The sequence below is a fragment of the Hyperoodon ampullatus genome, assembly GCF_949752795.1.
Source record: "Hyperoodon ampullatus genome assembly, chromosome: 10".
NCBI classification, from domain to species: Eukaryota; Metazoa; Chordata; class Mammalia; order Artiodactyla; family Ziphiidae; genus Hyperoodon; species Hyperoodon ampullatus.
The window spans coordinates 82,227,001-82,247,594 of record NC_136923.1 but is presented as its reverse complement, the minus strand read 5'-3'; the positions used below and the strand labels follow the sequence as shown (position 1 = coordinate 82,247,594).

Below are 20,594 nucleotides of genomic sequence, written 5' to 3'. Positions count from 1 at the left end.
TAAGAGCTCTCTTCCTGGCTTGTAGGCAATCCTCTGCATGGGGGCAGGCAGGATGTCATATGTGTGGAGAGAGAGAGAGAGAGAGAGAGAGAGAGAGAGAGAGAGAGAGAGAGACAGGAAAGGAGGAAGGGAGAGAGGAAGAAAGAGGGAGGGAGAGAACTCTCTCTGGTATCTCTTAAAGGACACTTAGCCTGTTAGATCAGGACCCCACCCTTATGACCTCACTTAAGGTTAATTACCCCTTTACAGGCTGCGCTATCTCCAAATATAGTCACGTTGGGGGTTAGGTGTTCAACATACAAATCTGGGGGGAATACAATTCAGTCCATAGCAGCAGCTTTAAGAGGCACCCAAAATTCAGCGGTTTAAGTATTCAGTCAGGTGAGGATTCATTGTGTCCTGATGACAACCCCCCAATCTTGGTTGCCATGGTGCCTTGCAAAATATGGCCATAAATCTCTCCTATTCTGGTGTGCATGCCTCTTTGCAATGTGACTTTGCCACTCCTCCCATCAAGAGGTAGTTTCCCCTAACCTTAAATCTGGGCTGTGACCAATAGGACATGGTGGAAGTGATGTCATGTGACTTCTGAGGACAGGCCTCAAGAGACTTTGCAGCTTATGCTTTGGATTTCTTAGAATGCTGTCCTGAGACTGCCATGCTGTGACGGGCTATGGGTGATAGACCATGGGTCCTCCTGTTCCCACTGAACTCAGCCCTCAGCTGACTGTAGCTGCATGGGTGAGCACAGCCCAGAACTGCCTGGCCAACCCAAAGAATCATGAGAAAGAATAAATCATTTTTTAAGCCCCTAAATTTGGGGTGGTATTTTTTTTTCCTACAGCAGTGGATTAAAACAACAAAGGTTTATTTTTTGCTCACATTGCATATCTGCTGAGGGTCAGCAAAGGTTCTGCTTTTGGTGTCACCCAGGGCTGATAGAGCAGCCACCATCTCAAACGTGCCATAAAGAGGGAAAGAGAGCACGAGGAAGACTGCATTGGCTCATAAAGCTTCCATCTAGAAGTAGTCCATGTCACTTACAGTTACATTTCATTGGCCAAAGCAAGTGGATGGGGGAAGTTCAAACCTACTATGTGATTGAAAGGAGATGAAGCCAGAACGTCTCTAATACTCACCACTCTGAAGGTAGTTTATTTCTCTCTTGTAAAAATCTGAGCATGTGGGCAGGGCTGGTATGACATCAACACAGTGTCAGGGACCCAGGCTCCTCTGTCTCTTTGCACTATCATCCCCAGGATATTGTCTTGAGTCACCATCAGATTTATATTCCAGCCCATGGGAGTGTGTGTGGGGGAAGTTACTTTACTTACTTTACTTGTAAGTTACACACATCAGTTCTACTCACATTCTATTGGCCAGAGTCTTGTCACCTGGCCATTAGCTGCAAGGGAAGCTGGAAAATGTATTCTTTAGCTGGGTGACTATGTGTTCTGCTAAACATCTCTTACTGTAGAAGGAGGGAGAACAGATACTGGGTGCAGGGGAGGCACCAGCAGCTCAGTCTCAGCAGCAGCTTTGGGACCCCCAACACCAGGGGTGTCATGGTCTTCCTGCATTCAGTCGATTCTGTCCAAGGAACTGACTTTGTGTATGTTCACTTTGTGTATGTGCATTTCTGAGAAGTTATTTGTAAATCAAAAGAGTTTTCATAAACTTAACTGATTACTTCAGAGACGTTTCATCTTCATCTTTGATTGATCTTATTTACTTACACCCCACATTGTTTGACAAATATTAGAGACTTCTGTGGGATGGGGAGGCTAACACACTAGCTTAGAGTTTCTTTGCTTTCTGCATTTCATACAAAAGGCAAGTTGTAATTTAAAGGCACATCCCAAATCCAAAAATACTTTCATTCCTTTGAATAACCAACCCCAGATTTATTTATTTTATAAGTTGGGGATTTTATCTACTGGACTTCCCGTAAAAACATTCTCAACATTTTTCCAGTCTCTAAAACTAAGTGTTGATTTCATTTTTCTCCCTAGATTCTCTCTGCGGAAGGACTGCAGGGAAGAAAAAGATGGTGAATCCTCCTAGGTATCAAGAATTTCTAGTTTAATCCCTTGGGGGTTTATGTTCAAGAAGACAGTACTACTCTAGACTCTGAGGAAGGAAAATCCACTTGGGAAAACCCAAAGGAAAACTGAAACTTTACTTAAACAAAACGTTTTGCAATATCTTGTTTGGTTTGCGCGTTTGTGTGCTTTAGACTCTTCATGTAAAAGCATGCGTGCACTTGTGCCTGTGAGACGGTGGAAATGGGGAGCAGTGTGCAGAGCTGTGGTGCAGATCAACTGACTCTATGGATGTGTCAGGATTAGGGAGACAGACTGGAAGTTTCACCCCCTCAGCTCAGTCCTCAATCCCTGATTATTTTTTCTCCTAACGAGAGAACATCCCCCCTACCTTCTGCCACTCCCTAGTTTTCTTTCTCTGGCAGCAGATGAAGCAGCTGCTGAGCCAACTCTGGTTTTCGGGAAGTCAGATGACCTTTTCCCTCTCCCGGCTCTCTGCCTCTCCGTGCCCGTAAGGTAGACACCATGGAGCCACTGATGGTTGTCCTTTGCCTGCTGCCCCTGTACCCAGGTAGGGGCAGGGGAGGGGGGATGCTGGGGTCCTGTGGGGCAAGGCCAGTGCTACCCAGATTGAGTCTCCACGTGTGAAGTGGACAGTCTCTTCTGCTTTCCTTTTCTTATCCATGCCTTCCTTCTTTTCTCCATTTCTGTGTCGTGTCCCCATGCCCACAGGCTTGGCTACGACCACTCCCTCCTGCCCTCAGAACGTGAATATCTCTGGGGGCACTTTCACCCTCAGCAATGGCTGGGCCCCTGGAAGTATCCTCACCTACTCCTGCCCCCTGGGCCTTTACCCATACCCGGTGGCGACAAGCCTGTGCAAGAGCAACGGACGGTGGCATTTCCCGAGATCCACCCAGCGGACAAAGGCGGTCTGCAAACGTGAGGCTCCCCGCCAGCGGCCACCCCAGGACTTCTATTTAGTCTACTCAGGGTGGGGCTTAATATGACTAGATGGGGTGGCAAAGCTTCTTTTCCACAGGGTTTTTCAAAATAGTGGGAAAATGTCAACGGCCCAATAGTAAGGCATCGGAGGCAGGCTCTGATGTAGATTGTGGGGTACCAAAGCCAGGGATGATTTTTTTAAATAAGTTTATTTATTTATTTTTGACTGAGTTGTGTCTTAGTTGCTGCGAGCGGGCTTTCTCTAGTCGTGGCGAGCGGGGGCTGCTCTTCGTTGCGGTGTGCGGGTTTCTCACTGCGGTGGCTTGTTGCGGAGCACAGGCTCTAGGTGCACGGGCTTCAGTAGTTGTGGCACGTGGGCTCAGTAGTTGTAGCTCGCGGGCTCTAGAGCACAGGCTCAGTAGTTGTGGTGCACGGGCTTAGTTGCTCTGCGGCATGTGGGATCTTCCCAGACCAGGGATGGAACACGTGTCCCCTGCATTGGCAGGTGGATTCTTTTTTTTTTTAATTAATTAATTAATTAATTTTTGGCTGCATTGGATCTTAGTTGCTGCACGGGGGCTTTTCTCTAGTTGCAGTGAGTGGGGGCTACTCTTCTTTGTGGTGCTTGGGCTTCTCATTGCAGTGGCTTCTCTTGTGGCAGAGCACAGCCTATAGGCACACGGGCTTCAGTAGTTGCGGCTTGCGGGCTCCAGAGCACAGGCTCAGTAGTTGTGACGCATGGGCTTAGTTGATCCGTGGTATGTGGGATCTTCCCGGACCAGGGCTTGAACCCGTGTCCCCTGCATTGGCAGGCGGATTCTCAACCGCTGCGCCACCAGGGAAGCCCAGGGATGATTGTTAGAATACTGAACAATTAACTGCACAGTACTGACCATTCGGGATGGATGCTGAATTGTCCTGGCATCCCCTGTTGTACCGGGAGTCACCCCTCTAGTTATCCACTCATGGGACGTCTGAGGACCCCAGGGGAGGGGCTGGGGTGGACATGGCCCTCAGGGGGCTGAGAGAAGTGGCTGTTTCTCAATCTATTAGGTTGAACTGTGTGAAACTGCCATTATTCAACCAACTGCCAAAAGTAGCAATTTCACGGGCATCAACCTAATATTTTGACAACCAGCTGGCTCTACCCATGCATCCAAGCTGAACTTCACCCAGTTGGTGTCCAGCCCAGGTGTTATCCCTCCATCCTTATATTCTCATGCCCTTCTCTCCCTCCAGCTGTTCGCTGTCCAGCCCCTGTTACCTTTGAGAACGGCGTATACACCCCACGGCTGGGGTCCCACCCTGTGGGCGGCAACCTGAGCTTCGAGTGTGAGGATGGCTTCATACTGCGGGGCTCGCCCGTGCGGCACTGTCGCCCCAATGGCATGTGGGATGGGGAGACAGCTGTGTGTGACAACGGCGGTGAGTGCCCTGATAGATGGCTGCATGGGGGCAGGGGTCTCCCAGGAGCCCTGGAACCAGATATGTGTGCAGGGAGCCTCTGTGGGGACAGGGGCCTGGTGTTTTTGGTGCCAAAATCATATTCCTAGATTTTGGTCAGTTGAGGTCTATAATCACACATCTCCGGCCTGTGGGGATACTGGCTCAAGGAAGTTGGTGCTAAGCTTCAGATCCAACATAAAGGCTCCAAATACTCTGTCCAGCTTTTCCAAATGCCTCAAAGCCAGATTGGTATTTGGGCGCCCTGGGCTATTGTAGGGAAGATATGATGAAGGGAATCAAGTGTTGCGCTTAGGTGCCTTGCCTCGGGAGCAAGTTTGGGTTCCAAGCCTGGTTCTGATTTTGACAGCCTTTGGGCAGGTTATTTAACCTCTCTGTGCCTCAGTTTTCATATCTGTAAAATGGGGATGGTAAGAGTACTGACTGCATGGGGTTGCCGTGTGTATCAAGTGAGTTGCACCGGGAACAGCCCCTGGAATGTGCTAAACACCACATATACTTTTGTCGTGGTCATTACTGCCCCTGTGAAAGATTGGGGGTCTCTGCTTGACAGAAGTGGGGTTCCTGGGATTCCCTGGAGCCACATTTGCCTGTGGGCTTTGGAAGCTTCCTGGATCACAGCTCTAAATACATAATACAGAAGGTTTAGAGTCCATGAGCTGGCAGGACCATACCCTCACCTGGTGCCCAGCTGTTGGCTCCCTATTTACGTCCTTGATTCTTTGACAATAGCCATTTATTCAAACATAAATATAATTCATTTGAAAATTGAGGTTTAAACTACCTAAAGCGTACAGATCTTAAGTATTCAGCTTGATGAACTTTTTATACCCACAAGTATCCTTTTACGTGTATCCACCCACGTAATCACCACCCAAGACCGAGGGTCCATTATATCAGGAGGTTCCCTCCTGTCCCCTCCCACAAAGTAACCACTCTTCAGACTTCTGTCTCCACAGATTCGTTTAGCTTATTCTTTTTTTAAAATTTATTAATTTACTTATTTATTTTGGCTGTGTTGGGTCTTCATTTCTGTGAGAGGGCTTTCTCTAGTTGTGGTGAGCGGGGGCCACTCTTCATCGCGGTGCGCGGGCCTCTCACTATCGCGGCCTCTCTTGTTGCGGAGCACAGGTTCCAGACACGCAGGCTCAGTAGTTGTGGCTCACGGGCCCAGTTGCTCCGTGGCTTGTGGGATCTTCCCAGACCAGGGCTCGAACCCGCGTCCCCTGCATTAGCAGGCAGATTCTCAACCACTGTGTCACCAGGGAAGCCCCGTTTAGCTTATTCTTACACCTCATAGAAGTGGAATCATACAGAATGTGCTCTTTTGCATCTGTCTTCCTTTATTCAGCATTCTGCCTGTGAGATGTATCCATGTTTTCCTGTGTATCAGCAGTTTGTTATTTTTTATTGCTTTGTAGTTCCATTACATATTACAGTTTATCTATGCATTCTCCTGTTGATGGGTATTTGGGTTTTTTCCAGTTTTTGGTTATTATAAGTAAAACTCTATGAACATCCTTATGTGTGATTGGGTGCACTAGACACATTTCTCTTGAGCATATTACCTAGGAGCGGAATTACTGGGTCACACGTTGGCATATGTTTTCTTTCAGAAGAGGCTGCAAACGGCTTCCTGATTTGACACTCTAGCAATGTAACAGTTCTGGTTGCCCCACATCATCTCTGACACTTGGAATTACCCATCTTTTTAGTTTTAGCCATTCTGGTGGGTGTGTAGTGATGTCTCATTGTTTGCAGATATTCTCTGTGGAGAGGTAGGGCTCCTTCCCTGAGGAAGCCAGCATCTTCCCTGAGGCTCTGGGATGGATACAGGCAGAGTCCCTGGGTTGGGATTGGTATGCTTTAGCTGGCAACTGGGCCACTGAGTTCTAAATCTTTTTCCCTACTTCAGGTTTTCTATCCACACACCTGGGAGGCACAGCTGTGGTGTCTCTCAAGGGAGAGGCCAAGGGACCCGCAGAGGCTCTGAGGGTCTGTAGAGGAGGAAGAGCCTGGCGGGAGAGGGTGTGTGAGCAGCGCCCAGAGGCTGAGGAGGCGGGTCCCTGCTCACCTCCACCTTCCTTTGCTCCTCACAGCCAGCCACTGCCCCAACCCGGGCATGGCCGTGGGTGCAGTGCGGACGGGGTCTCGCTTCGGCCTTGGGGACAAGGTCAGCTACCGCTGCTCCTCGAATCTGGTGCTGACGGGGTCTGTGGAGCGAGAGTGCCAGGATGATGGGGTCTGGAGTGGGATGGAGCCCATCTGCCGCCGTGAGTAGCTGCTCTGACCCTCCTGAGACTCCTGGGCCCCCACCCCTGGCCGCAGCTGACCCCGGTGGCTCTCCCCACAGAGCCCTACTCTTACGACTTTCCCGAGGATGTGGCCCCTGCCCTGGGCACCTCCTTGTCCCACCTCCTTGGAACCACCAATCCCACCCAGAAGAAGAAGGGTGAGTGCTTGAAGGGGGGGTGGCAGGGTGCTGGGTGGGAGCAGGGGAGGGGCAAGCTTCCGAGGGGCCAGGAGCCTCCGGTGGGCTCAGCGGGGCTGAGGTAGAGGGGCCTGATTGCCTTTGGCAAGAGAGTGGGTAGGAGGTGGAGTCTCAATCTTCCCCTTCCACATTTCTTCCAGAAAACGTGGGCCGCAAAATACAAATCCAGCGCTCGGGTCACCTGAACCTCTATGTGCTCCTGGACGCATCTCAGAGTGTGGAGGAAGAGGACTTTGAAATCTTCAAGAAGAGCGCCTCCCACCTGGTGGACAGGGTCAGGAAATAGGAGCTCGCACATACCAGCAGCCTTCCTGCACTCACGGTCTCTGTCTCCTTCCCTTCCTCAGAATCCCACTCACAGCCCACCTCCTCCAAGAAGTCTTCCCAGATTACACACATGCCATGCAGGAATCACGGATTTAATTTAGAGGATCCTATTTTTCATGACACAAACACTGTTGGGGTAGCTACTCTATGTCAGGCACTGTTCTGGGTGTGGGGGGACCTCAAAGATGAACAAGGCTGAGACCCCACTTTCCAGGAATTCATCATCTAGAACAGTGGTCTTCACAGAGGGGTATCCAAAATAATCCTCTGGCGTGTGGCAGGAAAATACTGGTATCCATGGTGAATGATTGTAATTTAACTTAAATTAAGAACTTAATATTTAAAATTTCCTCTTAAAATTTCAATATTTTCTATATGTTTTAAAATGTGTATAATATATTTAAATAGTGATACACTTTATAAGTATGAGTATACTTTATAAATACATATACCTATATTGAGGTACGTGCTCAGAATGTTTCGACTGACAAGGTGCATGAACAGAAGAGTTTGGAACCACTTGGTTCAGATTCCTTGCCAGGACTTTGCTTGGTAGTTATGCTTTTCACAATAGTTTGTGTAGATACATGTTTTCCCTCCCAGCTACATTTGAAAGAAGGCAGCTTTTGTGCTCCTTAGTGTCTCTCTTAAGACGTAAAGTTAAGTAACTCATTAAGCCGTGAGGCTGCAAAACTCGACAGACAAGTGCCGATATGTTTGAATTCTACCTCCACCTCTTACCAGTGGTGTGATCTGGGGCAAGGTAAACAAGCCTCAGCTTCCTCATCTGTATAATAGGGATCATCACGACCCTTCACAGCACTGAGGTGAGGATTAAATGAAGAGTGAGCCAGTCAAAGAGAGGAGAGGACCAACAAATGTCACTTTCCTGGCTTCTTCAAGCAACCGTTTCCCAGGAAGGGACTCTCCAAGGGCCTTGTATCTGTCAGTCTCTGTCCAGGCTCTCTGCCTCCTCCAGGGTGCCGATATGTTTGAATTCTACCTCCACCTCTTACCAGTGGTGTGATCTGGGGCAAGGTAAACAAGCCTCAGCTTCCTCATCTGTATAATAGGGATCATCACGACCCTTCACAGCACTGAGGTGAGGATTAAATGAAGAGTGAGCCAGTCAAAGAGAGGAGAGGACCAACAAATGTCACTTTCCTGGCTTCTTCAAGCAACCGTTTCCCAGGAAGGGACTCTCCAAGGGCCTTGTATCTGTCAGTCTCTGTCCAGGCTCTCTGCCTCCTCCAGGCCTTTTGCTGGCTCCCTTACCAACTCTCCTTTGGTTTGGGAGCCTTTCACACTACCTCTCACTTGCCCTTCACAGATCTTCAGCTTTGAGATCAAGGTTAGTGTCGCCATCATCACTTTTGCATCAAAGCCCAAAGTCATCATGTCTGTCCTGGACAGCAAATCCGAGGATGTGACTGAAGTGGCCCACAGTCTGGAAAATGCCCACTATAAAGGTATGATGTCATCAAATGAAGGTGATGGGAGTGGGGGCAGGGGATGAGCTCTCTGTGCCTGCAGAGATACTGGACAAGTTTGAGAGAGAGTGAGGCTTCTTGGTGGCACTCAAGTCCCAGAGCTCTGGGACTAGGGTTCCTTAGGTGGAGTGGCTTCCAAGTCAGGTTCATGGTCGGGGAGTCCCAGCTCCTACCAACTCCGGGCTTCCTCGCACGTGCTACACGTCCAAATGCATCATGCAGGTCTTTGGCTCCTCCCTGATGTCAGAACCACATGGTGTGGTTTTCATAGTCTCCTCATGTCATTAGGAAACTACCTGGGTGGTAGGTAGCAGATGGCTGAAACAACCCACTTTCTTTGGAAACCCCATCTTTGAATCTTGAGACTTCAGGATGGCCTTTAGTGGGGTTATGCAATGAGTATTTCTTTTTTTTTTTTTTTTTAAATTAGTTTCTGCTTTATAACAAAGTGAATCAGTCATACATATACATCTGTTCCCACATCCCCTCCCTCATGCATCTCCCTCCCTCCCACCCTCCCCATCCCACCCCTCCAGGCGGTCACAAAGCACCGAGCTGATCTCCCTGTGCTCTGCGGCTGCTTCCCACTATCTATCTACCTTACGTTTGGTAGTGTATATATGTCCATGCCTCTCTTTCCCTTTGTCACAGCTTACCCTTCCCCTTCCCCATATCCTCAAGTGCAATGAGTATTTCTAAAGGGAAAGTCTTTTAATGTCTGAACGGGCAATGATGCCAAATCTCTAACTGGATATCAAAAGTCTGTGTTTATCAAATCTATTGATAAATGCATTTCCAGTGTTTGGGGGAAATAGAGTGATTCCCTTCTCCCAGGTGGTAGGTGGGAAGTTTCTAAGAGAGTTTTTCGTCTTCACATATTCCAGACCATGAAAATGGAACCGGGACCAACATCTACGAGGCCCTAAATTGTGTCTATATCATGATGAATAACCAAATGCAACGGCTCAGTATGAACACGGCGGCCTGGCAGGAAATCCGACATGCCATCGTCCTTCTGACAGATGGTGGGTATCGCCGTCTCTGTGAGTGAGTCTGGCATAGTGGAAGGAGCAGCAATGTGGGGTCAGAGACCTGCATTCTGGTTCTCCCCCTGCCACTTAGGGCCTTGGTTTCTTATTTATAAAGTAGAAATAGTGTCGATGATGACGGAAATGACAACCACAACAATTATGGATAATGGAAGTTGCCCTCCTTTCCGTACACAGTTTTGTTGTTGTTGTTTATTTTTTTAAATTTTTTTGGCCACGCCACACGGCATGTGGGATCTTAGTTCCCTGACCAGGGATTGAACCCTCACCCCCTGCAGTGGAAGCGCGGAGTCTTAACCACTGGTCTGCCAGGGAAGTCCCCTTACACAGTTTTTATGAAGAGCAATTTAAGTACTTTGTGTAAAAGTGCTTTATGATTATAAGTGTTAGTTATTGTTATTACCGGGGAGGTCACATAGAGGGAGCTGGATGGGCAGGCGTGGCTCTGGACCAGTGATGTCGAAGTCCACCAATGGAAGGGCAGACTGGCTAGTGGATCTGGGCTCTGCCATTTATCTCTTGATTTTGTCCAAATTACATGGCTCCTCTAGAAATCAGATTTCTTGTCTATAAAATGAGTAGACCCACACTTACTGGGGCTTCATGAGAATCAAAGGAGATAAAGTGTAGGGTGCCCCTGGCCCAGTGCTAAAGAACATCAGTAAGTAATGTATCTTGAAACTCGAGTAGGGAGTGTAGGTGTTGAGGTCCCCAGGATGAATGCTTCCCCTCTCTTCCAGGGCTGGGGGGAATCGTGATATATCACCCAGATGGACAATTCTTTTCCTTCCTTGTTCTAGGAAAGTCCAACATGGGTGGCTCTCCCAAGGTGGCTGTTGACAATATCAAGGAGGTCTTGAACATCAACCAGAAGAGGAAAGACTATCTGGGTGAGCCTCCGCCCCCGCCCCATCTGTACTGCCCTGCAGGGGGCCCAGGGCCCACAGCCAGGGGTTCTAGCATCTTGGCTGTATTTCTGTCAAGACCCCAGGCTGTGTTGTTCTGTATGAAGGCAGCCGAGGGTCACACTGAAAAGTGATCAAACTGCCCGTGGTTTCAAACTTGGGTTCATCTTTGATTGGCTGTGGCCATGGGTTGTTTCTTTACTTGTAAGGATATAGTACAAGGACCTACCTCACTGGCCGATAAGGGCAAATGCTCAAACACTGCCTGGCACAGACAAACACAGTGTGCGGTGGCGGCCACCACCATCGTCATCGTCATCGTTTTCATTCACCATCAGCCTCAGCCTTCCACAAACCTCTCCAGGAAGAAAAGGCCCGGATTCCTTATAGGGACTGTTCCTGGCCTTTCTTCCCTTAGCAGTGCAGATAACTAAGGCTCTGGCAGTTGCAGTCTCTGAAAGAACAGCTCCTCTAATTCAGACTAAACAAAAATTGCACTGACCTTTGACCAGAAAAGAACTTCAAAGAGAAACGCTCTGGATAAGGGAGGGCAGCTGGTTTTGAGGCCCCAAGTTTTACTTTCCCCCGGGTCCTCTCATTTCTGTTCATGCCACCCACTTCACCTGCCCCTTGGAGGTAAGCATATTCCTCTTGAAAACCCTGGCCTAAGGAAGGCAAAACACAAACTCCACTCCCTAACTCCTTAGCATCACTGGGCCAGAGTTAAGTGCTTGAACACACCTCATGAAAAAGAGGCAGGAACTGCAGGGGAATAGAGAAAACACGTGGGGCGTGATAACTGTCCAGTTCCCATCATAACTGCAAAAAAGGCCCATGAGGGGTACAAAGGGTGGGAGAAGACCAGACTCTATGGTCCACCCCAGGGCAGTTCTGACTGGCACCCACGCTGGCTCAGAGGGGTAGCCCCTCAGCCACAAGATTCTGGTGATTTCCTCCCCATCAGACATCTATGCCATCGGCGTGGGCAACCTGGATGTGGACTGGAGAGAACTGAATGAGCTGGGGTCCAAGAAGGATGGCGAGAGGCATGCCTTCATTCTGAAGGACGTGAAGGCTCTGAGCCAGGTCTTTGAGCACATGCTGGGTGAGTGTGCTTCGCCCTCTCCAGAGTGGTGTGGCCAGTGTGGAGCCGGCCAAGGGGTCCGTGCTGGCACCTGCTCACAGTGCCCCTCACCAGCCTCCTTCACCATCTGCTCCTCACGCCCACAGATGTCTCCCAGCTCACGGACACCATCTGTGGGGTAGGGAACATGTCTGCCAATGCCTCTGCCCAGGAGAGGACACCCTGGCATGTCACTATTAAGGTACCAGGAAGGAGGGATGGGGCTTGGATCCCAGAGGTGACAGCGGCCATGAGCCAGAGACACAGCAGTCCCTGAAGATCACCTGTTCCCCTGCAGCCCAAGAGCCAGGAGACCTGCCGAGGGGCCCTGATCTCGGACCAGTGGGTCCTGACAGCCGCTCACTGCCTCCGCAACGCCGAGGACCACTCCCTGTGGAGGGTCAGCGTGGGTAAGGAAGGGCCTGCACCCGCTTCCCGACCCCATGGGCAGAGCTCCCACCCCTTGTCCCTAGCCTCTGGCCCCTTCAGCAGCCCTGGTCCAGCCTAATCTGCCACATTGTTTCCAGGGGATCCCAGCTCCCAGTGGGGCAAAGAATTCCAAATTGAGACGGCGGTGATCTCCTCGGGGTTCAATGTCTTTGCCAAGAAGAATCAGGGAATCCCCGAGTTCTATGGCGATGACATCGCTCTGCTAAAGCTGGCCCAGAAAGTGAAGATGTCCACCCACGCCAGGTGCCGGAGTCTGGGATGGGAGGGTGCCCTCTGGGTGAGAAGTGCTCTGGGGAGCACTGGAGGAGGGGACACCAAGGATGGGTCTCTGTGACCCTTGTCCTTCTCCTCAGGCCTATCTGCCTTCCCTGCACGGTGGAGGCCAATCTGGCTTTGCGGAGACTTCCAGGCAGCACCTGCAGAGACCATGGTGAGCGCTGGGCTTAGGGTGCATGAAGAACTGGGATCAGGGCTTGGGGGCTGATGACGTGGACTGTGCTGCAGTTCCCAAGTCGGGAATCTGGATGCTGGGTAAAGGGACCAGTACTAACATCCTTTTCCTTGATGGTAGAGAGTGAACTTCTGAACAAGTTGAGCATTCCTGCTCATTTCGTGGCTTTGAATGGGAACAAGCTGAACGTTAACCTCAAGACAGGGTCGGAGGTGAGGGTCTCGGGTCCAGTATGCTGTGGGGGGATGGGATCCCCCGTGGCAACTCCCGGAACGTCTCTCTTCATCCCCTAGCTCTGAGTGCTTTCTCCATCTGACTCCAAGTCACCCCTCGTCCAGGCCTAGCTGCACGGCCAGGTGTCCCCTGGGCCTGCTCACTCCATCCTTCTGTCTTATTGCACCCCTACTGCAGTGGACAAACTGCGTCAAGGTCGTCTCCCAAGACAAAACCACGTTCCCCAACTTGACAGATGTCAGAGAGGTGGTGACAGACCAGTTCCTATGCAGTGGGATGCAGGGGGATGACAATCCCTGCAAGGGTGAGCCCCCCCACCTCCACTTCTCACCCCCAGTCCCCACCCTGGAGTCTGGACTCCTGAGGGGGAGGCCACCTGTGTCCCTCTGGTCAACTTGCATGCCAGGACACCGGTGCACCGCCCTGATGCAGTGATGAGAGTCAGGATGACAGTCTCTTGTCCCTCCTTTCTGGCAGGAGAATCTGGGGGAGCAGTTTTCCTTGAGCGGAGATTCAGGTTTTTTCAGGTGAGGAGAGAAGGGGGGAAGCTCGCAGGACTGGAGTTACAGGATCTTGGCCTTGTGGAGGCACCAGGCAGGCCTTTGAAGGAACTAAGGAGGTTGGGGCTTGGGGCTGGGACCGGGGCAGCGTCCCCACCCCAACCTCTCCTTCTTCCAGGTGGGCCTGGTGAGCTGGGGTCTCTACAACCCCTGTGGCAGCTCTGATAAGAACTCCCGCAAAAGCGCGCCCCGTGGCAGGGTCCCACCACCACGAGATTTCCACATCAGTCTCTTCCACCTGCAGCCCTGGCTGAGACAGCACCTGGAGGGCGTCCTGAACTTTTTGCCCCTCTGATCGTGGCCACTGAGCCCTTTGCTGTCCTGCTAGGACCCACCATCTCTCCCGTCTCCTACCCCCGAACGTCCACCCTCAGCCTCCATGACCCATCCGCACGCCTTGCTCTGAGCGCATGCCTGCTTCCAGGATCCTGGAGCAGCGGCGCATCCACGCTGGGGAACCCCTGGTCCTCCTGCCAGTGCGGGCCCCACCCTCTGCTTTACTTGCCTCACTCTCCTTCCACTTTCACAGGGAATTACCTGGCTATGAAATTAATAAAAATCAATGATTTCCACATCTGTCTGTGCCTCTGCCTGGGGGCTGGCCTGCGGGGAGAGAGAGGCCAGAATGATTCCAGGAACGGCAAGAAGGCAGGTCAGAGACCCTGCTGGACAAACAATGGCTGGACTCTGCTCCATAACAGAGTCAACAGGGGAGCCAGTGAGGGCCTTAGATCTAGTCCCCAAGGGGGAGGTCTGGGCTTGTTGGGGAGGAACTGGAGCTGAGAGGAGGTGCTGACAGAGTCCTGGACCTTGGGCAGCAAAAGGTGGGGTTTTGCAGTTTCTGTTTCCTTGATTGGCAGCTCAGTGGGGCCCTCCCGCTCGGACATTCCGGAAAGTGACATGGGTAGGGTGGGTGGGGCGGGCAGCAGGTGCCAGAACACAGATTGCATAAAAGGCTGGAGGCTGTGAGGGGCAGGGGAAGGGAGTGTGACCAGGCTCAGTTCGGAGTTTCAGCTTGGACATCGAGCCAAGCAGACACGCAGCAGAAGCCAGGAGAGGCCATCCTGCCACCAGCCCCAGTTTCTCTCCTGTCTTCCGTCACCATGGGGAGCAATTGCAGCCCCCAGCTCTGCCTGGTACCCTTGATCCTGGGCCTCTTGTCTGGAGGTAAGTGAGGTCACAGCCCCCCTCCCCCCACCCCTGCTGCCCCCAGGATCCGTCCTTGGCCTTGTGAGGCTGGGCTTCACCAGCCTTTCTCTTTAGGTGTGAGCATGACGCCATTGCCTGAGGCCGGGCCCCAAAGCCCCTGCTCTCTGGAGGGAGTAGAGATCAAAGGTGGCTCCTTCCAGCTTCTCAAGGCGGGCCAGTCACTGGAGTACTTGTGTCCTTCTGGCTTCTACCCATACCCTGTGCAGATTCGTACCTGCAGATCCACGGGATCCTGGAGCACCCTGCAGACGCAAGACAAAAAGATTGTCAAGAGGGCCGAATGCAAAGGTTGGAGGGCAGTGAGGATGGGCATGGGCCAGCAGAGGGACAGAGCAGGTGGTGGCCAAGGTCCAGACTTGGATAAGATTCGACTTGTGTGGAGACCAGGCAGGCTGACAAGTTGGGCTGAGCAAGGGTGGGAGCTGAGCAAGGGCTGGAGGTGGGACGGAGGGAGAATGAAGGGAGCTAGGGGAGCTAACCTTTACTAAGCGTTTACCCTGTGTCAGGCAGCCCTGGCAGTTCAAAGAACACTCAGAACTGGGGAGGGGGGAGTGGCAGGATTCCTCATGGGTTGAGGTACCCTCCAGGGGTCAAGGGTAGTAGCTGATCCTGTAGGACCGAGAAGGCGCTGTTTCTCAGTGACAGGGTCCCTGAGACCAGGAGGGATATCCTAGAGGGCAGCCCTTCCGTCTCAGTAACGTCTACTTGTTCTCCTCCCCCAAAGCAATTCGCTGTCCCAGACCACAGGACTTTGAGAACGGGGAGTACTGGCCCCGGGCCCCCTACTACAATTTGAGTGACGAGATCTCTTTCCGCTGCTATGATGGTTACAACCTCCGGGGCTCTGCCAATCGCACCTGCCAAGTGACGGGTCGGTGGGATGGGGAAACGGCCATCTGCGATGATGGAGGTGAGAAGCACCCCCCTTTCCCACGACAGTACCTTCTTCCTGACCACCCTCGGCCTGAGGAACTGGCACCATAGCTCTTGCGCTCTACCTTGCCCTCAGGCTTTGGCCCTTACCTCCATGTCTCGTGCTTCTGCAGCGGGGTACTGCCTGAACCCGGGCATCCCCATTGGCACAAGGAAGGTGGGCAGCCAGTACCGCCTTGAAGACAGTGTCACCTACTACTGCAGCCGGGGGCTCACTCTCCGTGGCTCCCAGCGGCGAACATGTCAGGAAGGAGGCTCTTGGAGTGGAACGGAGCCTTCTTGCCAAGGTGACCCTTGATCTGTACCCTCATGTCAGATCCTGCTCTCCCATCCTCACATTCCCACACCAGAGCACCGCCTTCTCCCCCTACTGCAACCCAGCTCCTTCCTCACTTCTAAAGCTCCCCGAAGAACTTCTGAGCCCTTCCCACCCTGGAAACCCACCATCTCTCGTCACTGTGTCCCTGGCCCTCCCAGACATTTGACCTGCTTTCTGACTTCTCCCAGACTCCTTTATGTACGATACTCCTGCAGAGGTGGCCGAAGCCTTCCTGTCTTCCCTGACAGAGACCATAGAAGGAGTTGATGCTGAGGATGGGCACAGCCCAGGTTTGAAGATAGAGAGGGGAGGCAGGGCAGGGAATTGGGGGTGGGGGGAGGATGGAGAAGGGGCAGGAGAACCATGCACCCTGGAGCCTGAGTCTCTCTGGTGGCCCCCAGGCGAACAACAGAAGAGGAAGATTATCCTGGACCCCTCGGGCTCCATGAACATCTACCTGGTGCTGGATGGATCAGACAGCATTGGGTCCCGCAACTTCACAGGGGCTAAGAATTGCCTCAGCAACTTCATTGAGAAGGTGGGGCCCCCTCTCCTTGAATGTGGGGACCCTGAATGGACCTCACTGCCCTGCCAGGACGAGCTCCCTGATGCTCCCAGCCCCTCTGAGCCACCGGGTCCCAGAAAACCTCCAGGTCCTATTCTGTCTTCCTTTCCTTTTACTTGAAGCAGTTTCTTGATCTTTAACCCAGACTCCTCCATGAACCCCAGGGTGATGAGTCTCTTACTATGTCCTTCCCTGTCTGTCCCAGCAAAGCTGCTGAATCCTCCCAGCCATATATTCTACTTTCAATGCCATGACCCCTTGCTTCCCTCACCCACAGGTGGCAAGTTATGGGGTGAGGCCAAAATATGGTCTAGTGACATATGCCACAGACCCCAAAGTTTTGATCAGAGTGTCTGAGCCAAAGAGCAGCGATGCAGACTGGGTCACAGAGCAGCTCAACCGAATCAACTACGAAGGTCAGAAGTCAGGGAAGGGAATGGTGGGAGGTTCACTTTGGGGTCAGAGAGGTCCGAAGTTTCAGGAGTGTTGTGGGGAGGGCAGTGAGACAAGGACTCCTTTTTAATCCATGGATGGGCAGCAGGGTCATTGGAAAATGGGGGGTGGAGGGAACCCTTTGGAACTGAGACGGTCACTGTTGTCAAAGGGAAGTCACTGGGGTGACAATTAACTCAAAAAGTTGACAGATGTGGATCTCAGTTGCTGCTAGGCCTCTGGGGTCAAGGATGGCTTGGAAGTCCAGGTGGCGGTGATGATTTCTTCCCTTTCCACAGACCACAAGTTGAAGGCAGGGACTAACACCAAGAAGGCTCTCCTGGAAGTATACAACATGATGAGCAGGGAAGTGAACGACCTCCCTGAAGCCTGGAACCGCACCCGCCATGTCATCATCCTCATGACTGATGGTCAGAGGGACCTTTCTCCTGCCTCTGACTCCCCACCCTCTCAAACCAGCGTGTGGCGCTGCAGTCCACGTGTAACACTGGACTCATCGCTGGGGGCCTGAGCGCTGCTCTTTCCTGTGAGCCTTTAAGAGGAGGGACCCTTCTCTCCACCGTCTCTCACGTCCATCTCCTCCCCAACCTGCTCACTCAGCCGTATATGTCACTCCTTCTAGCCAGTTTATCCTCCTTGACCCTCTTCCTTCCTTGTCTCCCACCTTCATGGTCCTGGTCTCTCCTGCAGGCTTGCACAACATGGGTGGGGATCCAGTCTCTGTCACTCACGATATCCGGGACTTGCTGGACATTGGTAGAAATCGCAAAAACCCCAGGGAGGATTACCTGGGTGAGTTTTATTGCCTAGGACTCAGCACCCCACTTTCTTAGCTCCTGCCCCCCAGGGCCTGGACCCTCACTCTCCCTTTTTCTCTCTCAGACATCTATGTGTTCGGGGTTGGGCCTCTGGTGGACCAAGACAACATCAATGCTTTGGCTTCCAAGAAGGATAGAGAGCAACACGTGTTCAAACTCAAGGACGTAGACAACCTGGAGGATGTTTTCATACAGATGCTTGGTAGGAAGATATCACAAGGGCATAAGGAGATGGTCAGGAAGCTCAGCTCTCCCCAGACCCCTCAAGGTCACTCATCCTTCCACCCCTCCTGAAGCCCCTGGCAGTCTGGAAGTCCTTTCTCATTCCTCCTTCTCTACCTCCGTGTCACTATTCTTGCTTCCTGGTACTGCCCACTCCCTGATCTTAGAGTCACAGAGCTCTGAATGATGCAGAGATCTTTCTTAAGTCCCTTGTTTTACAGATGTGGAAACTGGGGCCAAGAGAGGTCAAGGGATGGCAAGTTAGCAAGAGTTGGGCCTGAAAACATCCAGCTCTCTGATCTCTGTCCCCTGTTCTTTTCACGATACCACAGTGGTTCCCTGCCCTCAATGTAAGGAAACAAGTGCCCCTGCCTTCCCTTTCCTCCTATGGGCATCTGGTCCCCACAGACACGTAGGTGTCCCTCCCCAAAAGGCTGCTGCCATTTGGAAATGAAGTGTCCCAGCTTTCAGTACAATCTCCTTTCTTGCCAGATGAAACCCGGACTCTGGGTCTTTGTGGCATGGTTTGGGAGCACAAGAAAGGTACTGACTATCACAAGCAGCCATGGCAGGCCAAGATCTCAGTCACCGTGAGTGCAGCGTCCTGGTGGCGGGGACTTACGGGAGGGGAGGTCAGGGTGAAACGACGGTCGGGGGGAAGGGCAAAGTGTTCATAGATGGTGTTGTTTGTGAAAGCCGAGCTTTCCCCCTGCCGCTCTTTTCCCAGCGTCCTTTGAAGGGACATGAGAGCTGCATGGGTGCTGTGGTGTCTGAGTACTTTGTGCTGACAGCGGCACACTGTTTCACTGTGGATGACGAGCAACACTCAATCAAGGTCAGCACGGGTAAGGATGCAACCAATCAATCCTGAGCTTCAGCCATGCCCTCTGGGCAGTACCTCCCACTCTCTTCAAGAGCCCACGCTCCACCTGACCTCAACGCAGCCCCTTCCCTTGCACGCTGGACCAGTTAGGGATGAGGAAGACTTGAGTTAGGGATGACACGGGGGCAGGAGACTGCCTACAGAGAAGTGGGTGGTCTAGAGGTATCCACTCTCCTACTTCAGGAGGGAAGAAGCAGGAGTGGGAGATAGAAGAAGTCCTATTTCACCCAAACTACAACCTCAATGCAAAAAAAGCAAAAGGTATTCCTGAATTTTATGACTATGATGTGGCCCTGATCAAGCTCAAGAAGAAGCTCAAGTATGATGAGACCACCAGGTGAGCCAGCTGGATTCCCAAAGAGAAAAGGCTGGGAAAGCTAGGGCTGGAAGACTGGGGTAGGTCCAGGGTTCACCATCCCTGAATTTCCCCATCTCTCAACAGGCCCATTTGTCTCCCCTGTACTGAGGGATCAAATCAAGCTTTGAGGCTTCCACAGTCAACCACGTGCCGGCAACAGAGTAAGACATAATCAGGGAGAGTAGTATAAGGGTGAGGTTCTGACAAGGGAGGCATGAGAGGGAGCTGCAGGAAGAGCAGGTGATGCCCAGCCCAGTCTCTAGCTCACAGGAAGGGGTGGAGGAACATTTGCTGAGGGACAAGGACAAAGGACAAGGACAATGGGGGAAGGGAGAGTGCTGAAATGACCCAGTCTGTCTATCTGTCCAGTGCAAGAGCTGCTCCCGGCAAAGGATATCAAAGCTCTGTTTGTGTCTGAGTTGTCTAAGGATCGTAAGAAGACACTGGTTCGGAAGGAGGTCTACATCAAGAATGGGGAAAAGGTGAGGGATGTGGGTTCCTGAGGTCCTTGAAGCCCCAATTCTTCCTAAGCAAGCTTTGTTCATCACTCCTCTCCTGCGTGCATCCCCACCTCACCTACAGAAAACTGGCTGTGAGAGGGATGCTCTACATGCCATAGGCTATGACAAAGTCAAGGACGTCTCTGAGGTAGTCACCCCCAGGTTCCTTTGCACCGGAGGGGTGGCTCCCTATGCTGACCCCAACACTTGCAAAGGTGAGAGAAGGCTCTTTGGTCGTGATCTAAGTTCCTGAGGCCCAAGAGTCTTTTCCCCTACAGCTTCTCCCTCCCTGTAGGTGATTCTGGTGGTCCCCTGATTATTCACAAGAAGAGTCGCTTCATTCAAGTGAGTTTCCCCTTTCCTCTCTGTGGGGAGATGCCAAGTGGTCAGCATGGCCCCCAAAGCAAGAAAGCTCAGTGCACGTGGCTGGAAAGGGGAGGGTGGAGCCTGCCTCACCTCTGGACTTTTCCTTGAACTGGCCAACTTAGGGCTGTGTGTCTGATCTGTGTGCCAGGGGATAGGACTGAGCTCGGCCCCTAGTCTAACCCTCCCAGGTCAGCTCAGATGCAGCTGGGAGTAGCTCCCTGGGATTAGGGAGGAATTCTACCGAACGGTTCCTGGGACGCCCTCACCCTCTTCAGGTTGGTGTGATCAGCTGGGGCGTTGTGGACGTCTGCAAGCGGCAGCAACAGGTACCTGCTTACGCCCGAGACTTTCACATCAACCTCTACCAAGTGCTGCCCTGGCTCAAGGAAAAACTCCAAGATGAGGACCTGGGTTTTCTATAAGGGGTTTCCTGTTGG

The 20,594-nt window shown here is 52.0% G+C and overlaps 2 protein-coding genes across 3 annotated transcripts; both read left to right on the top strand.

Annotated features, from left to right (window-relative positions):
* Positions 1–2,552: 2,552 nt before the first annotated feature.
* On the top strand, positions 2,553–14,040 carry C2 (complement C2; the record flags this gene model as incomplete). Of its 2 annotated transcripts, XM_079712525.1 has the most annotated exons (18): positions 2,553–2,613; positions 2,775–2,984; positions 4,227–4,412; positions 6,551–6,724; positions 6,805–6,903; positions 7,083–7,216; positions 8,600–8,738; positions 9,644–9,784; positions 10,609–10,698; positions 11,678–11,818; positions 11,944–12,038; positions 12,135–12,246; positions 12,364–12,529; positions 12,640–12,716; positions 12,858–12,949; positions 13,149–13,275; positions 13,449–13,498; positions 13,650–14,040. In XM_079712525.1, 18 exons carry the CDS (start codon positions 2,568–2,570, stop codon positions 13,824–13,826), a joined length of 2,256 nt encoding a protein of 751 aa, XP_079568651.1. In that variant the 3' UTR covers positions 13,827–14,040. The 2 variants fall into 2 exon arrangements, with proteins under 2 accessions (XP_079568651.1, XP_079568652.1); XM_079712526.1 differs by lacking the exons at positions 2,775–2,984; positions 4,227–4,412 and having other exon boundaries at positions 2,568–2,613.
* A 594-nt stretch (positions 14,041–14,634) lies between these two features.
* Positions 14,635–20,579, top strand: CFB (complement factor B; the record flags this gene model as incomplete). The annotated part of the gene is made up of 18 exons (XM_079713193.1): positions 14,635–14,698; positions 14,795–15,028; positions 15,465–15,650; positions 15,787–15,960; positions 16,181–16,282; positions 16,394–16,530; positions 16,835–16,973; positions 17,289–17,420; positions 17,701–17,802; positions 17,893–18,030; positions 18,543–18,640; positions 18,778–18,895; positions 19,117–19,270; positions 19,376–19,452; positions 19,661–19,773; positions 19,874–20,006; positions 20,087–20,136; positions 20,433–20,579. The coding sequence occupies 18 exons, from the start codon at positions 14,635–14,637 to the stop codon at positions 20,577–20,579; spliced, it is 2,298 nt and encodes a 765-aa protein (XP_079569319.1).
* Positions 20,580–20,594: the final 15 nt, after the last annotated feature.